Source organism: Sorex fumeus, unplaced genomic scaffold (genome assembly GCF_029834395.1).
Source record: "Sorex fumeus unplaced genomic scaffold, SorFum_2.1 ptg000063l, whole genome shotgun sequence".
In the NCBI taxonomy this organism is placed as follows: domain Eukaryota; kingdom Metazoa; phylum Chordata; class Mammalia; order Eulipotyphla; family Soricidae; genus Sorex; species Sorex fumeus.
In genome coordinates this window covers 59,722,930-59,741,337 of record NW_026606120.1, presented here as the reverse complement: position 1 = coordinate 59,741,337, position 18,408 = coordinate 59,722,930, and the positions used below count along the sequence as shown (strand labels likewise).

The 18,408-nt window shown below is 37.0% G+C and overlaps 1 protein-coding gene across 2 annotated transcripts in view; it reads left to right on the top strand.

Moving 5' to 3' along the window:
- Nucleotides 1-18,408, top strand: part of MED13 (mediator complex subunit 13) — a 114,179-nt gene that overhangs the window by 78,405 nt on the left and 17,366 nt on the right. For both annotated transcript variants that reach the window (XR_008794216.1, XM_056126442.1), the window contains exons 17-23: nt 3,581-3,742; nt 6,016-6,239; nt 8,376-8,565; nt 10,808-11,267; nt 12,375-12,594; nt 14,730-14,921; nt 15,079-15,302. Coding sequence is in view for 1 of the 2 variants with exons in the window: in XM_056126442.1 (XP_055982417.1) it covers nt 3,581-3,742; nt 6,016-6,239; nt 8,376-8,565; nt 10,808-11,267; nt 12,375-12,594; nt 14,730-14,921; nt 15,079-15,302 (1,672 nt within the window). In the remaining variant the exon portion in view is untranslated. The remainder of the gene's footprint in view (nt 1-3,580; nt 3,743-6,015; nt 6,240-8,375; nt 8,566-10,807; nt 11,268-12,374; nt 12,595-14,729; nt 14,922-15,078; nt 15,303-18,408) is intronic.

Below are 18,408 nucleotides of genomic sequence, written 5' to 3'. Positions count from 1 at the left end.
TAATATAAGACTTACTTAATAAAGTCCTGAAAGAAGCAAATTAAAGTGTCTTTTTCTCGTGCTCATAAATTCAGGTTAAGGTAAAGGTAAAGGTAAAGGCCCTCCCGTTGATCGTCGATTTGCTTGAGCGGGCCCAGTAACGTCTCCATTGGAGACTTTGTTGTTACTGTGTCTGGCATATCGAATACTCTCGGTAGCTTGCCGGGCTCTCTGAGAGGGGCGGAGGAATCGAACTCGGGTCGGCCATGTTGGCCGCTTGTAAGGCGAATGCCCTAATAATTAAAAGCCCAGAGATTGGATAGAGGAATAACTGTTAGAAAACATTCCTAGCATCTGGAAGAACCTCAGTTTATACATGGTACTATATCTACCTCACCCCTACCTAATATTGCTGGTTTAGCTCTGGTGGCCCCCCTGAGCACCACCAGCTTTCATCAGGCTAAGATTTTTGGGGAGGGGCCTCTAGAAAACAAAAGGCTGACAGATTAGAGAAGCACTTAGTAAGACTGTTTTGGTTGATATTCTCATTATTGAGCAGTGAGATCATAGTTCATTATGTTATTAATTTTTAAATTAATAGTAAGCTATAAATAATAATAAGTGTAATGAGCTGAGGGCAGTGCGTGAACCTGTGATACATAATTTGTTCATTTTATAGGATAATTTAAATTCATTATATTCAAGGACCAAATTCAAAAAGAGGGCTGAATTATTTTTTACTCTTTTTAATAATTAATTTTAATAATTAGTAAGGGCCTTGCATTCGACTGGTCCAGGTTTGATCCCAAGCATTGCATATGGTCCCTTGAGTCTTGCATAGATCTAGGAGTAAGCCCTAAGCACAACCAGGTATGACCCCAAAATAAAAAATAAACTGTGAGCCAGACTGAAACATGACAATCTCTGTAAGTATTATATGCTAATCTGGACCTTGGGCAAGTTATTTAGCTTCTGTGGTTCAATTTCTGTGGTTTCAATTTCAAAACTGGTGTAAATGGTCGTATTTAACCCAGATATTATGAGAGGATCAAATGAGCTAACACTTAAAACAGGAAGTGGAATTTGGCATATGTTAACAATTTAGATGCTAGCAGGAATAAGTTAATAGCACATGACATTATAGTTTTTAAACAACAGCTGTTTACTGAATAATAAAAAGCAGTTTCCAGGATGTAGCTCAGGGATAGATCTTGACTGTATGGATTATCAGTATTCCCTCCCATCTCACACACACACGCATGCATGCATGCACACACACACACCTTGAGTCTTATGTCTGTGCTTATTATTTTCCTGTAATATTAAGCATTATTATAAACTCAAGCCTTTACAGCTATAATTAAATTTGTTCTAAAAACTGGTATTAAAAAAATAATTGGTCCCTAGTTCCACAGGGCTGAAATTATTATCTGGAGAGCTCCGCAATCTCTTGAGCACCATTGAGAATACCCCCCCAAAGTAAAACTGAAAGAGAAAATGAGAGAAAACGCTTTGCATTTTCAATGTAAAAACGAATAGTGGAGGGGCTGGAGCAATAGTACAATGGACGGGTAGGGCATCTGCCTTGCACGTGGCCAACCTGGGTTTGATTCCCAGCATCCCATATGGTCCCCCAACACTTCCAGGAGTAATTCCTGAGTGCAGAGCCAGGACTAACCCCTGAGCATCACTGGGTGTGACCCCAAAAAGCAAAAAAAAAAAAAAAGTGGAATAAAACCTAAATGTGCAATATTGGTAAGTTAAATTATAGCATTGTGATATAGTAGTAAGCTCCTACACTGAAACCTGTTCACGACTTGTTTCTTCACTGTTCCCTTGGTTCTGTTAACATAACTTGTCTCCTTTAATTCTTGAAAGATGTCTCTACTTTTTATTTTTCTTTTATCACAGCATGTTGCCTTCCTGCATGTTAGGTAGTTGATTTTTTTTTTAATTTTCATTCCTTGCTGATTACAAGTAAGGGGGAGGGTTTATATTTATTGACATATCCAGAACAATTCCTGGCATATCCTGTATGTCAAAGTGTTTAAATATTTATTTGTGGAAACTAAAGTAGACTACAGTTGATACATGTCTCTGTGAGTGTCTAATTTTTCAAGGTGCCAGGGTATCTGGGGTTCACACCTGGTGATGCTCTGGTGTTACTCCTGAATATACTCAGGAAGTATTCTAGCAGTGCTCGGGAACCATATGGGATGCCAGGGGTAAAACCTGGGTCAGCCATGTGCAAGGCAAATATCTTACCTGCTATACTACTGCTCTGACCCTTGTAACTTATTTTTAATTTAACAGTGTATTAGTCATTTGATTTCAGATAAAACTTCTCTTGTGATCATTATATAGTATTACTTTTGTAATAGTTTATGTTAGAATAGTTATTATATATTATATTTGAAATTTTTACAGTTTTTATATGTAGGGAATTAAGGACAATAAATAAGCAATAATAATAATAAACTAAAGTCAAATGATTTGGTTTTTTTGTGCCACACTTGATGGTACTCATGGTCTGTTTCTGTTCAGAATCAGTTTGGGTGGTGCTTAAGGAGCATACTTGGTTTTAGGGATTGAACCTGGACCACCTGCATGCACAATGTGTGTTTTGTTCCATTAAGCTATCTTTCTCGTTTTTAAAGTTAAAAAATGATTTTAGTGCAACAGAGTGGTGCAGTTGAATGATACCTGGTGAGGGTAGATTGATCATACCCATACATTTCAGTGGGTGTTTTTTTTTTTTTAATTTTTTTCTTTTTGTAAGTGATTCACATTTAAGAGTAGCACTTTTTATACCCATGCTTATAGTTTGGTCAGAAATATAGGTTATTTCAAAGTGATGGATATTGCAGTTTTTGCTGTAGCTATATGAGCATCTGTATGTTACTCTATAAGTGCTATATTTTAGACTATTACAATCTATTTTTCCCCAAATTGAATTTCTGTTTATGTAGCAGAAGACATAGTTCTGTGACAAGGTGCTTGCCTTGCCTATGACTGACCTGGGTTTGATCCCTGGTACCCCATGTGGTCCCCTGAGCCCACCAGGAGTCAACCCTGAGCTCAGAGCCAGGAATCAGTCTTGAGCACAGCAGGGTGTATCTCCAAAACAAGAATTAAAAATCTTGAATTAATATAGCTAGTATTATTTTACCTTGACTATGGTGGTTAAAAAACATGATTTATAATTTATTTGAATACCAGGCAGAGTTCTTTCTGATAAAAGATCTAAAGGCATGGAAACAGTCTAAATGCAAACAGGCCTAGATGAATTATATTAATTTAAACTTTAATGAGTTGCTTTTATGGCAGTTACTTAAAGTATTATTTCTGCTACCTCTCTTCTTGGTGTTAAGTAGAGGAAACTTTTTTTTAATGTAGGAGTATTGCTATTTATTCAGCCATTGATTAGAGTAGAGGAAACATTTCTACAAGTCATTCTAGATAAAACTGCATACAGTTCTCAGAAAAAAAAGATGCTTAATCTTGGGCATGAAAGAACTGAAGTTTTCTAGATATATTTTTGTTATCTTAAAATTTTATGTTTGTAATAGTAGTTCTTTTTTATTTTTAATAAATGGTTTAGATGTGAGTATGCAGTGCTCACAGGATATACTTCGAATGCTCCTATCTCTTCAGCCAGTTCTTCAGGATGCTATTCAGAAAAAAAGAACAGTAAGGCCTTGGGGTGTTCAAGGTCCTCTCACTTGGCAGCAGTTTCATAAAATGGCTGGCCGAGGATCTTATGGTAAGTAATTCATAATATTGTGTATTGATTGCTTTTATAATCACTCACTAGATTTCTGTGTCCATTGTGAAAATTGTCCATTGTCTTCCTTTAATATTTTTGTGATATGTACTTAAAGCCAGTGTGTTCAATCCTAACAGTGTTTGACTTTTAAACTTTTTTTAAACTTGCAGTGTTCCAACATTCAGTTCTGACATGTAAGACCAGTGAAGCTGGGGCAGGAGTGATGGCACAGCGGGTAGGGCGTTTGCCTAGCATGTGGCTAACCCAGGTTCGATTCCCAGCATCCCATATGGTCCCCTGAGCACTGGCAGGAGTAATTCCTGAGTGTAGAGCCAGGAGTAACCCCTGTGCCTTGCTGGTTGTGACCCCCGCCCCGCCCCCCCCCCAAAAAAAAAAGTGAAGCTTTCTAACCCTGGTTCAGAAAAAAGCTTTACTTCACTGGTTTTACATATTAGACTGACCAGTAAGAAGTCATATTGTCAACATTTTCAAAAGATTTAATAAAATTGAATTTTTTTAAACTATGGAAAGGAGGAGTAATACTAATGATAAAGGTCCCCAGTTCTTCATTTAAATATTAAATAAGAAGGCTGAATTTGTTCATTTTAATAAGTAGTAAATGGGTGTCCTAAATCTAGTAGGTTTATGTCAGTTATAACAGAAAATAACATTCAGAGTGGTTCTGTTAAATATTAGCTCTTAAAAGAGAAACTGAAGTGCCTTAACATTAAATTCTTCATCTTTTATCTATGACTTTTTACATTGCCATACCAAAAATGGTATCCATAAATAGTCGATTTGCTTGTATTCTCCTTTTCCTGATTTCATTAATGTCAAACCAAAAAATCATTTTTTAAAAATTAGATGCCAAAATTGTAGTAAAACATACAAATCAGTGTGTGTGTGTGTGTGTATATATGTGTGTGTGTGTATGTGTATGTATATATATAGATAGATAGATAGATAGATAGATAGCTATCTTTCTTTTTAGTAGCTACATTTTTTTTTTTTTTGCTTTGGTGTTGGGGCCACACGCTGCAGTGCTCAAGGATCATTCCTGACAGGACTTGGGGAACCATATGGGGTGCCAGGGATTGAACTGGGTTGGCCATGTGCAAAGCGAGTGCCCTACGTACTATATACTATCACTCAGCCCTACATTTTCTTTTCTCCCCCCCTATATTGTCTTTTATATACTGCCATTCTACTCTTCATGGACTCTTTGTTTTCATTATTATCATTACAGCTGTTTCAACCATTGATCTGTATTTATACACGTCCCTGACTTAAAGCTTATGTATATTTAAAACGTGTGTTGCCAAAAGACTTTTTATAATATCAATTTAAACTTTTGCCCATAAAATGTTTATTTTTGGCTTGAGAGTGCACTTGCCTTACACACAGATTTCATTCCTAACACCCTGGATGGGTCCCCGAGCCCTGCCAGGAATGATTCCTGAGTGCAAAGCCAGGGGTATGCCCTGAACACCACCAGTTATGGCCTGCCACACCCCTCAAAAAATAAAATGCTTTTCCCCGCTTACAAGTAAGGTGCTCAATAGATGAGTGAAAATTATTGTTTCGTTATAGTATGAAAGAATAGTATAGAATGTGAAGTTCAGTTTCCTGGGTTACAATCCTAATTGCCACTTTCTGTTATAGTTGAAATAATGGCTGTCTTCATTTCTGTTTTTTCCTTTCTAAATGTGGGTAATATTAGTGTTAATATCTACTGTATGTGGTTTTTGCGAGGATTAGATGTATTAATATACATAAAGATGTTTGAACATTGCTTAGAACTTTATCATTTTGTTTTACTTTAATAAGGTATCTCTTATGTGTAAGAAGTATTTTTGTTCCTGTGAGCTTTGTTCTATTCTTGACACATTTCTGTTAATTTTGGATAGTTTTATCTATAGATCTTTAAACTACCATATAGAGTTTTATATGGTAAGGAAATGAATCTTTCGTCATAGGAATTATGTTTTATCAAGTTTTAATCATTCAAATTTTATAATTTTTGTATCAGTGTAGTCATACTAATCAGATTTTAAATGAATAGATTTTATTTTATACCTCAAGACTTTTTCCAGTCCAAAGTTATTGTTAGTAACATCCTGATTGTGGAAAAGTTTGTTATATCATTAGGCATTTTTTACTTCTCTTCAAATATTTTGACTAATAATGGTTTTATTAACTTTTCACATTAAGACAAAAAGACTTTGGTACCTTTAAAAAGTATTTTCTTAACATATGACTTTCTCATTTAGGAACTGATGAATCCCCAGAACCACTGCCAATCCCCACGTTTTTGTTGGGTTATGATTATGATTTTCTGGTGCTTTCTCCTTTTGCTCTCCCTTACTGGGAGAGATTGATGCTGGAACCTTATGGATCTCAAAGAGATATTGCCTATGTTGTACTATGTCCAGAAAATGAAGCTTTGTTAAATGGAGCCAAAAGCTTTTTTAGAGATCTAACTGCAATATATGAAGTATGTATAAACTACTTTGCAATTTGTATGTTTACATATAAAATATGCCGACTACCACATTTGAATGATGTCATATTAGATGTTTATATTATTAGTCGGTTACAATAGAGACTGCCCAGACCTTTGGGTGAAAGTGGAAATCACCATTGGGGATCAGGGAGAAAAACTTCAAAAGAATGTATGTCACATTTTAAATGGGAAGAAATTATATTTGTGAAAATTTTAGCCCTGTTTAGGATATATGAAATGATAATTGGCCTCATTTTCTTTATATGTAAAATAAAAGTGTTAAAAGTTTTCTGATCCATTTTATTTCCAAAATTCTTGACTGTTAATTATAAATCACAATTTTAAGGTGACATCCATTGCTAAGTGCAATGATTGCAAAGTAATATGAATATAAAGTTACGGTGTCACACTTTTACTCAATGCTTAGAAATTTAATTCTTAAAATTTCTCTTATCTGATTTGTTTCTTTGTATTGTTTTAGCTTCTAAATATTCCACTTAGTTCCAAACTATAATGTTTTATAGAAAATAATTACTTAGAACACTAGTGCTACAAGTCTTTTAAAGTTCCATAGTTATGGGAATTGGGGTGGGCATGGAAAAGTAAAATTCCAAAGTTAAACAGATGTGTGGAAATATTATATATTACTTTTTAGTGATTCACTATTCCATATTAGATTAGCCATAGAAAATTTTACAATAGGGGACTGGAGCAATTGTTTGCCTTATACATGGCTGATCGGGGTTCAATCCCTGGCATGCCATATGGTCTCCTGAGCCCGCTGGGAGTTATCTCTGAGCATAGAACCAGGACTAAGCCCTGAGAAGTGTTGGGTATGACCCAGAATCACACCCTTTTTTTTTCTAACCCTATTAAAAAAATTTTTTTTTCACAGTAAAGAAATCATCTACTTACATTTTCCTAATTTAGTATTGAAAACTCTTTATCTTGGGCTTTAAAATAAATATACATACATATATATATATATATATATATATATATATATATATATATATACTGCCGGCCATACCTGCAGTTCTCTAGAACCCAGAGTAGCCCACTGCATAGTTCAATCTCATGAGGTTGATGTTGATGTCGCTTGGGGTGTCATTAGGACCACACTCAGCAATATTCAGGAGGCCATGAATCCCGGGAATAGAAATTAGGACCTTGCACATTCAACAGATGTGCTTTACCACTTGAGATCTCTCCTTCTTTGCCCTGCTGTTGGATTTATAAGAAATGTGGTGGTTAGAAAAAGAAAAAAATATGATGGCTCACAGACTTGAAATTAGAGCTGGCAAATATTTAATATATTTTTTATGACAATTTTGTTTGTTTGAGGACCAACCAGCAGTGCTCAGGAATTATTCCCAGTGGTGCTTGAGATCATTTGGTATTAGATATTGAGCCCAGGCTTCTTGAATAGAAAGCATGTACTCAGCCCTTTGTTTTATGGCTGTTTTTTTTAATGATTTCATAGATGTATTTATATGCATGAATTGGGGATTGCGTACAACTTAAAATGATTGTGTATGGATGCTTGCTTCTGTATTTTAGTTTTCATTATTCAAGTCACGTGGATTTAGTGCTGTTTCATCTGGCACTTTATTTCATTGGGGCTATTTTATTTTATTTATTTTTTAAAATTTTTATTAGTGAAACACCATGAGATACAGTTGTAGACTTACAAATTTTTGTGCTTGGGTTTCAGTTATACAATGATCAAGTACTCATCCCTCCACCAGTGCCCATTTTCTACCACCACGGGTCCCAGTATCCCTCCCACCCCCCTTTCCCCCCCATCCCACCCTGCCTCTGTGGCAGGGTATTCCCTTTTGTTCTCTCTCTCTCTTTTTGGGTGTTGTGGTTTGCAAAAGAGGCATTGAGTGGCAATCATGTTTGGTCTATAGTCTACTTTCATCATGCTTCTCATTGGAGCTACTTTAATGTAGAAATTAATTTAATGAATTTCTAATGTAAACAAAGAGGGGAAAGACACCCCTTCATCCTTAACATTTTATCCAAATAATCCTAATTATAAACTTTATTTTTACTAGCTTAAGTGTTTTGTAATACGTATTCAAATGCTGCAAATAATTCTGCTTTTTGTATGTATGTTTATAGTCCTGTCGATTGGGTCAACATAGACCTATTTCTCGACTGTTATCAGACGGAATCATGAGAGTTGGATCTACTGCATCAAAGAAACTTTCAGAAAAGTTGGTAGCAGAATGGTTTTCTCAGGCAGCTGATGGTAACAATGAAGCATTTTCTAAACTCAAGCTTTATGCACAAGTCTGCAGATATGACCTAGGTATTGATTTTGTATTAGTTGTTTAAGTCCAGAGTTGTTACCACAGTGTAACTTAGTCATCCACCTACTTTGTTGTTGTTTCGTTAATTTGGTTTTTGGACCACACCCTGAGATGCCCTGGACTTACTCCTGGCTTTGCACTCAGAAATTACTCCTGGTGGTGCTTGAGGACTGTAGAAGACGCTGGCATCAAACTGGATGGGCCAGTATGCAAGTCAAGAGCCTTAATCTCTGTACTATCTCTCCAACCACCACATACCCGTTTTTGTAAGCAAAATTTTATCAGAACACATTATGCTCATTTATTTATATATTGACTGATACTTTTGTGCTGTGAAATCAGAGCTGGGTAATTTGGATAAAGACTGTGTGGCCTGTAAAGTCTAATATATTTACATCTGATCTTCATAGTTTGTTGATCCTTAGGGCCAGAAAGATAATACAGCAGATAAGGTGCATGCCTTGCATGTGACCGACCCAGGTTCAACCCCCAACATCCCATATGTTCCCCCGAGCATCACCAGGAGTAACTTCTGAGTGCAGGGCCAGGAGTAAACCCCTGAGCATCGCCAGGTATAACCCCAAAACCAAAAAAAAAAAAAAGTCTGCTGATCCTTGAAGTAGGAATCTGATCAGTATAGAAGATATTGTGGATTACTAAATTTTCTGTTGCTTCTGTTGGGGCTCATAAGTTCATATTTTATAAAAGTTCATTAGCATGTTCCTTAGACTGGTTTTGATTTGTATTTTTTGGGCCACATCTGTCTGTGCATAGGTCATAATGCTGATTTTGCACCCAGAAATCACCCGGATGGGGCTGATGGAACTGTGTACAGTGCTAGGGTAGTTTTCTTTGGTCCCCCAAATATTAAAGTGCTTGATCTGGGTGCCAGGGAGGTAGCTCGGTGGTAGAGGGCATGCCTTATATATGTATGTTTCCCTTGATTCAGTTCCTAACAATTTTATTTATTTTTTATTTATTTGATAATGGGTTAGAAATGTTGCTACCACGATAAAAAGTGATTTTTCATCTTTCTACACCTGCTCTCTGGCAGTTGAAAACCCCAGCTCTACCACTCTAGCACCAAATACTTCTTACTGGAGCTGAGACCTGTTAGCAAGACACTAGGATTAAATGTTAGTGATTAATTTAGAACCCGGGAATGTGGGTCCCATGGCTGAGATCTCCAAGCCTGTTCGGATTGGGGCTGGGCCTCTCCACCCAGACTTCCAGTTTTCCAGTGGCTTGGTAGCCACACCCACAAACTGCCCCTAGTGCCATGTAATCTCATCAAGGGCCAAGATCCAGAGACTATAAAACAAAGCTCCTGGAAGAGAGCTATGCAGATTTTCCCTCTCGGAGAGCTTGGCAAGCTATCCTGCCCACACGGCAGAGCCTGGCAAGCTACTCGTGGCATATTTGATATGCCAAAAAAACAGTAACAATAACAGATCCCATTCCCCTGGCCATGAAAGAGCCTCCAATACAGCAGTTGGGAAGGAATAGAGGAGAGGCTTCCAAAATCTCAGGGCTGGGATGAATGGAGACGTTACTTGTGCCCACTCGAGCAAGTTGATGAACAACAGGATGATAGTGATTGTGATAGTGATTAATTTAGACTTAATTCAAAGAATCACAAAATCAGGGCCCAGAGCAATAGTGCAACATGCTTGCACATAGCTGGTTATGGATTTGATCCCTAGCACCCCATATGGTCCTCTGCCCCACCAGGAGTGATCTGACCATTGAGCCAGAAGTAAGCTCAGAGCACAGCCAGATGTGCCCCTCCCCACCTAAAAATAAAAAAGAAGAATCATAGAATCAAAATAGTGAATCTTATTTAACACTTCTTTGTATACTATGATGATATACTTCCTGCTCCAGTAGTATTTATTTACCTTGCAATTTAGGAACCGTTTAAATCATTTGATGAAATTTTGCTAGAAAATGTTATACACATTTAATTAAATATATTTAGGAAATAAAATTTTATTACCCTTCCATAGAAATTATTTATTATGTAAGCTAATGTTGATTTGCTTTTTAAGTTCTATTTAAAATTTCTCTACTTTCTAGGGGTAGTAGAAAGCTAGTGCCTGTTATATTGTTAGCAAGTGGTTTAGGGAGGTAATTACCAAAAAGTCTTAGAAAATATCAATTAGACTATTATTATTTACATAGTTCAATATAAAAGCCAATCAAATAAAAATTAAATATTCTGCCTGTTTTTATTATCTTTAGGTCCTTATCTTGCTTCTCAGCCATTGGACAGCTCTCTACTTTCCCAGCCAAATTTAGTTGCCCCTACAAGTCAGTCTTTGATAACTCCACCACAGGTGACAAATACTGGAAATGCTAATACTCCATCTGCTACCCTAGCATCTGCAGCAAGCAGCACTATGACAATGACTTCAGGTGTTGCCATGTCGTCTTCAGTTGCCACAGCCAATTCAACTTTGACCACAGCTTCAACTTCATCTTCATCATCTTCCAACTTGAATAGTGGAATATCATCAAATAAACTACCTTCATTTCCACCCTTTGGCAGTATGAACAGTAGTGCTCCAGGATCCATGTCTACTCCGAGCACAGTTCAGAATGGTCAGCTGGGAGGGCAACAGTCATCAGTTCTACAAACATCTGGAATTTCTGGAGATTCATCTTCACTTCCCACACAGGCACATCCAGATGTGTCTGAAAGGTACCTTTGAATATACTGATTTTTAAAGAAACCATAAACTTGTGATACCTTTTTTCTGAGTAGGAAATCTTTATGAGTAAATGTGAAGAATCTCTTGAACTATCTTTGAGTTTTGAAGATGCGGAATATATTAAGCTGTATGGTACCCAAAATTTGAGTATTAGTTTTAAGTGTCTTAGCATTTTCCCCCTTCCTTATGTCCTATTTTCACATTGATGGACAGAACCTACAAAATTTCATAAGCCAAAAAAGGAGAAGCAGAATGTTTTGTTTTCTGTCATAGACAAGTTTACTTTATTTTTCGTAAGACTGTGGTGGTATGCTAATTCCTAGACATTTTCTTAACTCTACCTCTGTCCTTCTTAATACTGTATCATAACTTTGGGCCATGTGTTATTCTTGTAAAAATATTAGCTTATTTTTTTTTTTGTTTTTGTTTTTAAGGCAGTTATTTCTTCTCTTAGATGGTGGTTAAGGGTAGGTGGGAGAGTTTGGTAGATAGTTTTAAACATTGCTCTCCATATTTAACTTAAACTGCTTTTTTCTATGAATGGACTGGTCTTAGCTGCTTTATTTTTCCTGCTGTATTTTATTAGTGGCATTAACTGCCTTTCTACACTTTTGTCTAAGGTAATACTCATTTAAGTCAGATAAGATCTGGAGAAATGACTTAAAGGGCTGGAGGGCTGGAGTGCATACTTGCATAAGGAAACTGTTCTAATCAGCTTTGTGTTCTTGGGCACATCTCATACATCTAACGCATGCAAGGCAAGTGCTCTGCCATTCAGCTACATTCCCAGCCCAATATCTTAATATTTAGCTTTGTATTGGTATTAATCACTTTAGTACTAAGCCTTATGACATTTCTGATAGTCTTTTTTGAGAATTCTGTATTTTTAAATACAACTCCATTTAACACAGGGGTTTCGTACAGTATAAAATTGTGTGTGCACTATATTCCTTAGAGAAAGATGTTCCTTTTTCAGACTGGTTTTCTCATGCCCTTCTTTAAAAGGAGAACGATGCATTAAAAACCTTTTTGATGCTATCTCAATAAAGATTTAGATGTAACTTTTTTCCTGTTTTATTTCCTAACTCAAATTTCAGCACCATGGATCGGGATAAAGTGGGCATCCCTACAGATGGTGATTCACATGCAATCACCTATCCACCTGCAATTGTTGTTTATATAATTGATCCTTTTACATATGAAAGTAAAGATGAGAGCACTAATTCATCTAATGTATGGACTTTGGGGCTACTTCGTTGCTTTTTGGAAATGGTTCAGACTCTTCCTCCTCATATCAAGAGTACTGTTTCTGTACAGGTAAGAATGATAATAGATGCAAATTAATTTATATAGAATGTTCTGATATTTCTAGAAATTTCAAAGATAAAGTTCTGTATTCAAATTGATTTCCTAAATCCAGGTTTTATTATATTGATTTTACTTGTGATATTATAATAGAAATATTAGAGTATACAAAACACTAACTCTGTAATCATACTATAGAACTTTGGCAAATAAAGCAGTTTGCATTAAGTACATTAGTTTTGTTTTTCTTTTTTTCCATGTGGAAATGGAATGATAGCTGGTAGGGCACTCGCCTTGCATGTAACTGACCTGAGTTTGATCCTGGCATCCCTTATGATCCCCAGAGCATGGGGTGTATGCAGTGTATGGCCCTTCCTCCTGCCTTTTTCTTGGGGGGTTGGGAGGGAAGGTGCACATACCCTATGGTGCTCAGGGACCCTGTGTAGTGCTGGGGATTGAACCTAGGTCAGCTGCATGCAGAAAAAATTAGTTGGCTATTGTGATATCACTCTGCTGCCCCCATAAGCCTATTGCAAAATCTATGATTCTAAGTAGAAAAAATATAGCATTGAGCCAGAGCCATGGTACAATGGGTAGGGCATTTACCTCGCACACAGCCTAGCCAGTTTCTTTCTTTCTTTTTTTTTTTAATAATGTAGTTCACAATATTTGATTACACTTAATATTCAGAAACCAATCCCACCACGATACCTTCCCACCACCGTATTTCGAATGTTTCCATCCTGAACCCCAACCCTTGCCCCAAAGCAGAGCCAAAATAATTTATTTTGTATGTTACAAATAGTTTATAAATAAACCAATGAAAATGCTCCAAAAAAGCTTCCTTAGAGGAAAGTATGAGAAGGTAGTTGTATTTCACACGGGGGCCATTAAGCCCTTCTATAAGAGATTACTAACATGTTGTTAAAGGTTGAGCCTTGTGTGTGTTTGTGTAAAAATATATTTCTTTCTAAGATTGGTTGCCTTCTATTTTATTTTATTTTATTTTTTGCCTTCTATTTTAAACTCCATCAAATGTGTTGTGCTATTCTTGGACTATGAATGGTGTGATGTATGGCATGAGTTATGAGTGGTCCATCAATAGGTTCACTTGTTTGTGAAGCTCAGCCCGAGTGCTTGGAGAATAGCCATGTGAGCATGGCAACAGTTGAGTTCTGGAGGTTTTTGGTTACCAGGGCTGAGTCCCTTGGAGCGGGGAGGGATCTCCCTTGCCCGCCTCTGGGGTTCCCCCAAATGAAACAGCCTGGCTCAGGGTCCGGCAGCGTGGCTGTGGGGAGTCGTTTTATACTCTCTTCCAAGAGATATAATTTATAATGAGTCTATGAACCAAGGTCATTGATGAGATTATCCAGCATCAGCCAGAGGTGGCTTTGTGGGCATGACTGCCAAGTTGCCAGAAATGGGAAGATGGTGTGAAGTCACCCATTCCTGGTTCTATTGAACCTGGATTTTTAAGTCAAAAGTCCCGAATCTTTGGGTTTTCTGAAGATTCGCTCATAGCCAACCCAGTTTAAATTCCTGATATTCCATATGATTTCCTATGACTGTAGGAGTAATTCCTGGGTGCAGTGCCAGAAGTAACCCCTGAGTATTTCTGGGTTTTCCAAAAAAATTTTAAAAAAGGGGCTGTAGCAAAAATATAAGCTTGAGTTTTAAATCAGCTTCTAGTAAGAATAGAAAGAAACAATAGTAAGTCATTTGCATAGCGTTCTTTTCATTAAATGATTAGTGAATGAGAATTAACAATAAGACTGTTGTGTAGTAATTTTTCTTGTTTTTTTGTGGGAGATAGTTTGGACCACACTGAGTGGTATTCAGTAGTTACTCCTAGAGGTGATTGGGGAATCATATGTGGTGCTGGGCATCAAACCAAGGTAAGCTACATGCATGGCAAGCACCTTAACCTCTGTATTAGCTCTCAGGCACTTGCATAGAAAATCTTAAAGGTATTTACATGATACATTCGTAAACTTTACTATTACTAAAAAGCAAAATGTAATTCTATACTTTTCACTTAATAGGTTTAAGTGAAAATTTAAATTTTGCAGTAAAAGTTTTGCAGGAGTTAAGCCAGTGATTATTCTTCTTGTTGGAAATTTAATATTATAATACTTTTATGTTCCTAGATTGTTCCTTGTCAGTACCTCTTGCAACCTGTGAAGCATGAAGATAGACACATCTATACCCAGCATTTAAAATCCTTAGCTTTCTCAGTCTTCACTCAGTGTCGAAGACCACTCCCAACATCAACCAATGTGAAAACGTTGACTGGCTTTGGTCCAGGTTTAGCCTTGGAAACTGCTCTGAAAAGTCCTGATGTAAGTGTGTTTTGTATGATCAAATTCAGCCTTGGATTACAGTTTTTTAATAACTGCAAAAGTAGTTTTTAAAGCTTTCATTTCCAGCCTCATTTTCAATAAACAGTTTTCTGTAGTTGTATAATACCATAGTACCTTAATTTTTTTTACTTTACAGAGACCAGAGTGTATTCGACTTTATACACCTCCTTTTATTCTGGCTCCAGTGAAGGATAAACAGACAGAGCTAGGAGAAACATTTGGAGAAGCTGGACAGAAATATAATGTTCTTTTTGTGGGCTACTGTTTATCACATGATCAAAGATGGATTCTGGCATCTTGCACAGACCTTTATGGAGAACTTTTAGAAACTTGTATCATTAACATCGATGTTCCAAATAGGTACTTGTATTTTCTTTATAAATTAAATAGAAAACTGGAACGTTATATATTAAAACATCACATAGGATTATGAGTACTTTTTGCTTTTTTGTAGTGAATGTATAATTAAGTGAATTAAAAATAATTTTGGTTAATTTCTTATACTGATCAAAGATAGTAAGGTTCCTAAATTTTTTGTCATAAAGCATGAGATAGTGATTTAGCCTAAAAAAAAAAAAATTGAAATATGGACAGTAGAGAGACAGCATGAAAGTTTAGGTGTTTTCCTTGCTTGCAAATGCAGCCACGGCCACAGTTTAAATCTCAACATTTCATTATCCCCAAACACTGCCAGGTGTGGTTCCTCAAAAAACCAAAAAAAAAAAAAAAAAATTGAAGCATGTACTAATAAGCATCTGTAATTTTAAAAAATGTAGCCAAGCATCTATGGAACATTTACTCATGCACCATCTAAGATAAAATATCTGATAGTGTTAGCTTCATTAAATAAAAATTATTGGCTGAAAAATTAGTTTTTCGGGGCTGGAGCAAAGGTACAGCAGGTAGGTTGTTTCCCTCTCACACACACGGCTGACCTGGGTTTAATCCCCGGCATCTTATATGGTCCCCAAGCACCGCCAGGAGTAATACCTGAGTGCAGAGTCAGGAGTAACCCCGGAGCATGGCTGGGTGTGACCGAAAAAGCAAAAAAATTTATTTTTCTTTTAAAAATTTAGGGGGCTGGAGCAATAAGCACAGCGATTAGGGGGTTTGCCTTGCACGCGGCCGACCTGAGTTTGATTCCCAGCATCCCATATGGTCCCCTGCGCGCTGCCAGGAGTAATTCCTGAGTCTAGAGCCAGGAATAACCCCTGTGCATTGCCGGGTGTGACCCAAAAGGCCAAAAAAAAAAAAAAAGAATTGTGGGTCTTTAGTGGGAGATGATTGGGCCACGCCTGTTTGTGCACAGGGGACCATATGGTGCCAGGAATTGAACCTGGATTTCCTGCTATGTATAGCATGCACTTAATTTGCCTCTTCAGCTATTTCTCTGGCCCTAGAATTACAGCTTTTGTTTTAGAATTTTTTTTTTTTGGTCAATAATTGGATATCATGCTATTTGTGAAGTCTCTCATGTAATTTGTCACAACAGATACACTACATATACTCTGTTAATAAACATTTCTGTTAAAATGTTTCAACACTAGTGCTAGATAGGGTGCTTGCCTTGTATGTGATCTACCAAAGTTGATCCCCAGAACCCCTTATGATCCTCTGAGCACACCAGGAGACCTGAATGTAAAGCCAGGAGTAACCGTGAGCATCGCCAGGTATCACCTCCCCCAAAAAATGTTTCAAGGCTATTAAGAATTGTCTCAGATAACAAGAAAACTAAGTCTGTGGAGTGATTTTCTGTTTGAAAGTTTAAATCTATCCTTTATTATTTTTCTCTCTTATATAATGGTTCTGTTTTAGTTCAGAAATATGTACAGAAATATTTGGTGATGATTAGGAAGCAGAACACAGAAACTTTAGTTTTATATTGTTGATTATAAATAATTCATGACAGGATATACCTTCGAAGCAGTAACTTCTGCCTTATTTCCTTGATGTAGCTTTGATTTAATTTTTTTTTAATTTAATTTTAAATGGGGGAATTGTTGGGTCCAGAGAGAGTACAGGAGCTATGGTGCTTGTCTTGCTTGCTTCAGTCCCAAGTTCAGTCCTGGGCACCACATACGGTTCCCCAGTATTTCCATGGATCACTCTTGAGCACAAAACAGAAATAGCCCCTGAGCATCACTGGATGTGCCCAGAAGCCTCTAAAACAAAAATTAGGATAGTTGTACTATTATTGATTCAAGCACCTTTGGGGTCAGAGGGGTCAAAACTTGATTGAGCCCATAGAAGACAAGCACACTACCTGCTGTATTGTGTCTCCAGCCTCTCTAATTGCGTTTTGAAAGAGTATGCTAATCTTGTCCTGATGGGGGGGGGGGGGGGGGATAAAAAAGAGTATGCTCCTCTGGGAAGAACAAAAAAGAGTAGAAAAAGAATATTCTATTGCAAAGTTAGGATTGTGATTTTAGTGAAAGTAGAATTGAGATAATGGTTAAGTAATGCAACTCTTAGAGGCCTGAGATAAAAGTTATTGTGCTTTGTGTTACGAGATCACCTCTCAACACCACCCTCTCTCTCTCTTTCTCTCTCTCTCTCTCCAACTCTGAGTTTGAGATACTTGGGTTCAAGTCCTGATTCTGCCTTTTACTGACTAGATGACCTTAAGAAAATTACTTTTGTCAGTTCAACTACATCTTAATACTCTAAAATTTTATCTCCTTCATTAGCGCATTACTCTTAAACTTACTTAAGGACCTCCCGTTGATCATCGATTTGCTCGAGCGGGCCCAGTAACATCTCCATTGGAGACTTTGTTGTTACTGTGTTTGGCATATCGAATACGTCATGGGGAGCTTGCCAGGCTCTGCCGTGTGGGCGAGATACTCTCGGTAGCTTGCCGGGCTCTCTGAGAGGGGCGGAGGAATCGAACTCGGGTCGGCCATGTTGGCTGCGTGCAAGGCAGGGTGTCAGGATGGCCAAGTGATCTAAGGCGCCACTCAAGCGCATTAATCAGTAAGGTATTAATTGTAAATTGAGCACAATGCTTGATACATATTACTCATTAATGGTAGCTGCTGTTGTTTAGTCACAGAGTTCTAATGCTGCATACTTGCTTAATAAAGGATGTATGTAGAAAATACAACAGTGTTTTATATTCTTCAGCCTAAAGTATAGAGTAAGGGTTAGTAATTACAGCTTATGGGCTAAATCTGGCCATGCCCACTTAATTACTGTGAATGGTTGCTTTTATGTTACAGCAGTAGAATTGAATGTCCTTGATGTCCTGCAAAGCTTAAAATATTGTTTGTTTTTTTCTTTAAGAAAATTTCAGTTGGGAGTATAGAGTACTGTGTTGCTCAATTTAAATAACCTAGGGACAAATGTTTTTATTTTAATTTGTATTTAGAAATATAAATTGGCATGCCATATCTGTTATATGTGCATATTCCTGCTTAGGACATGTTGGGATAGCTATCCATCATTATAATTAAGATTTTCTTATGAC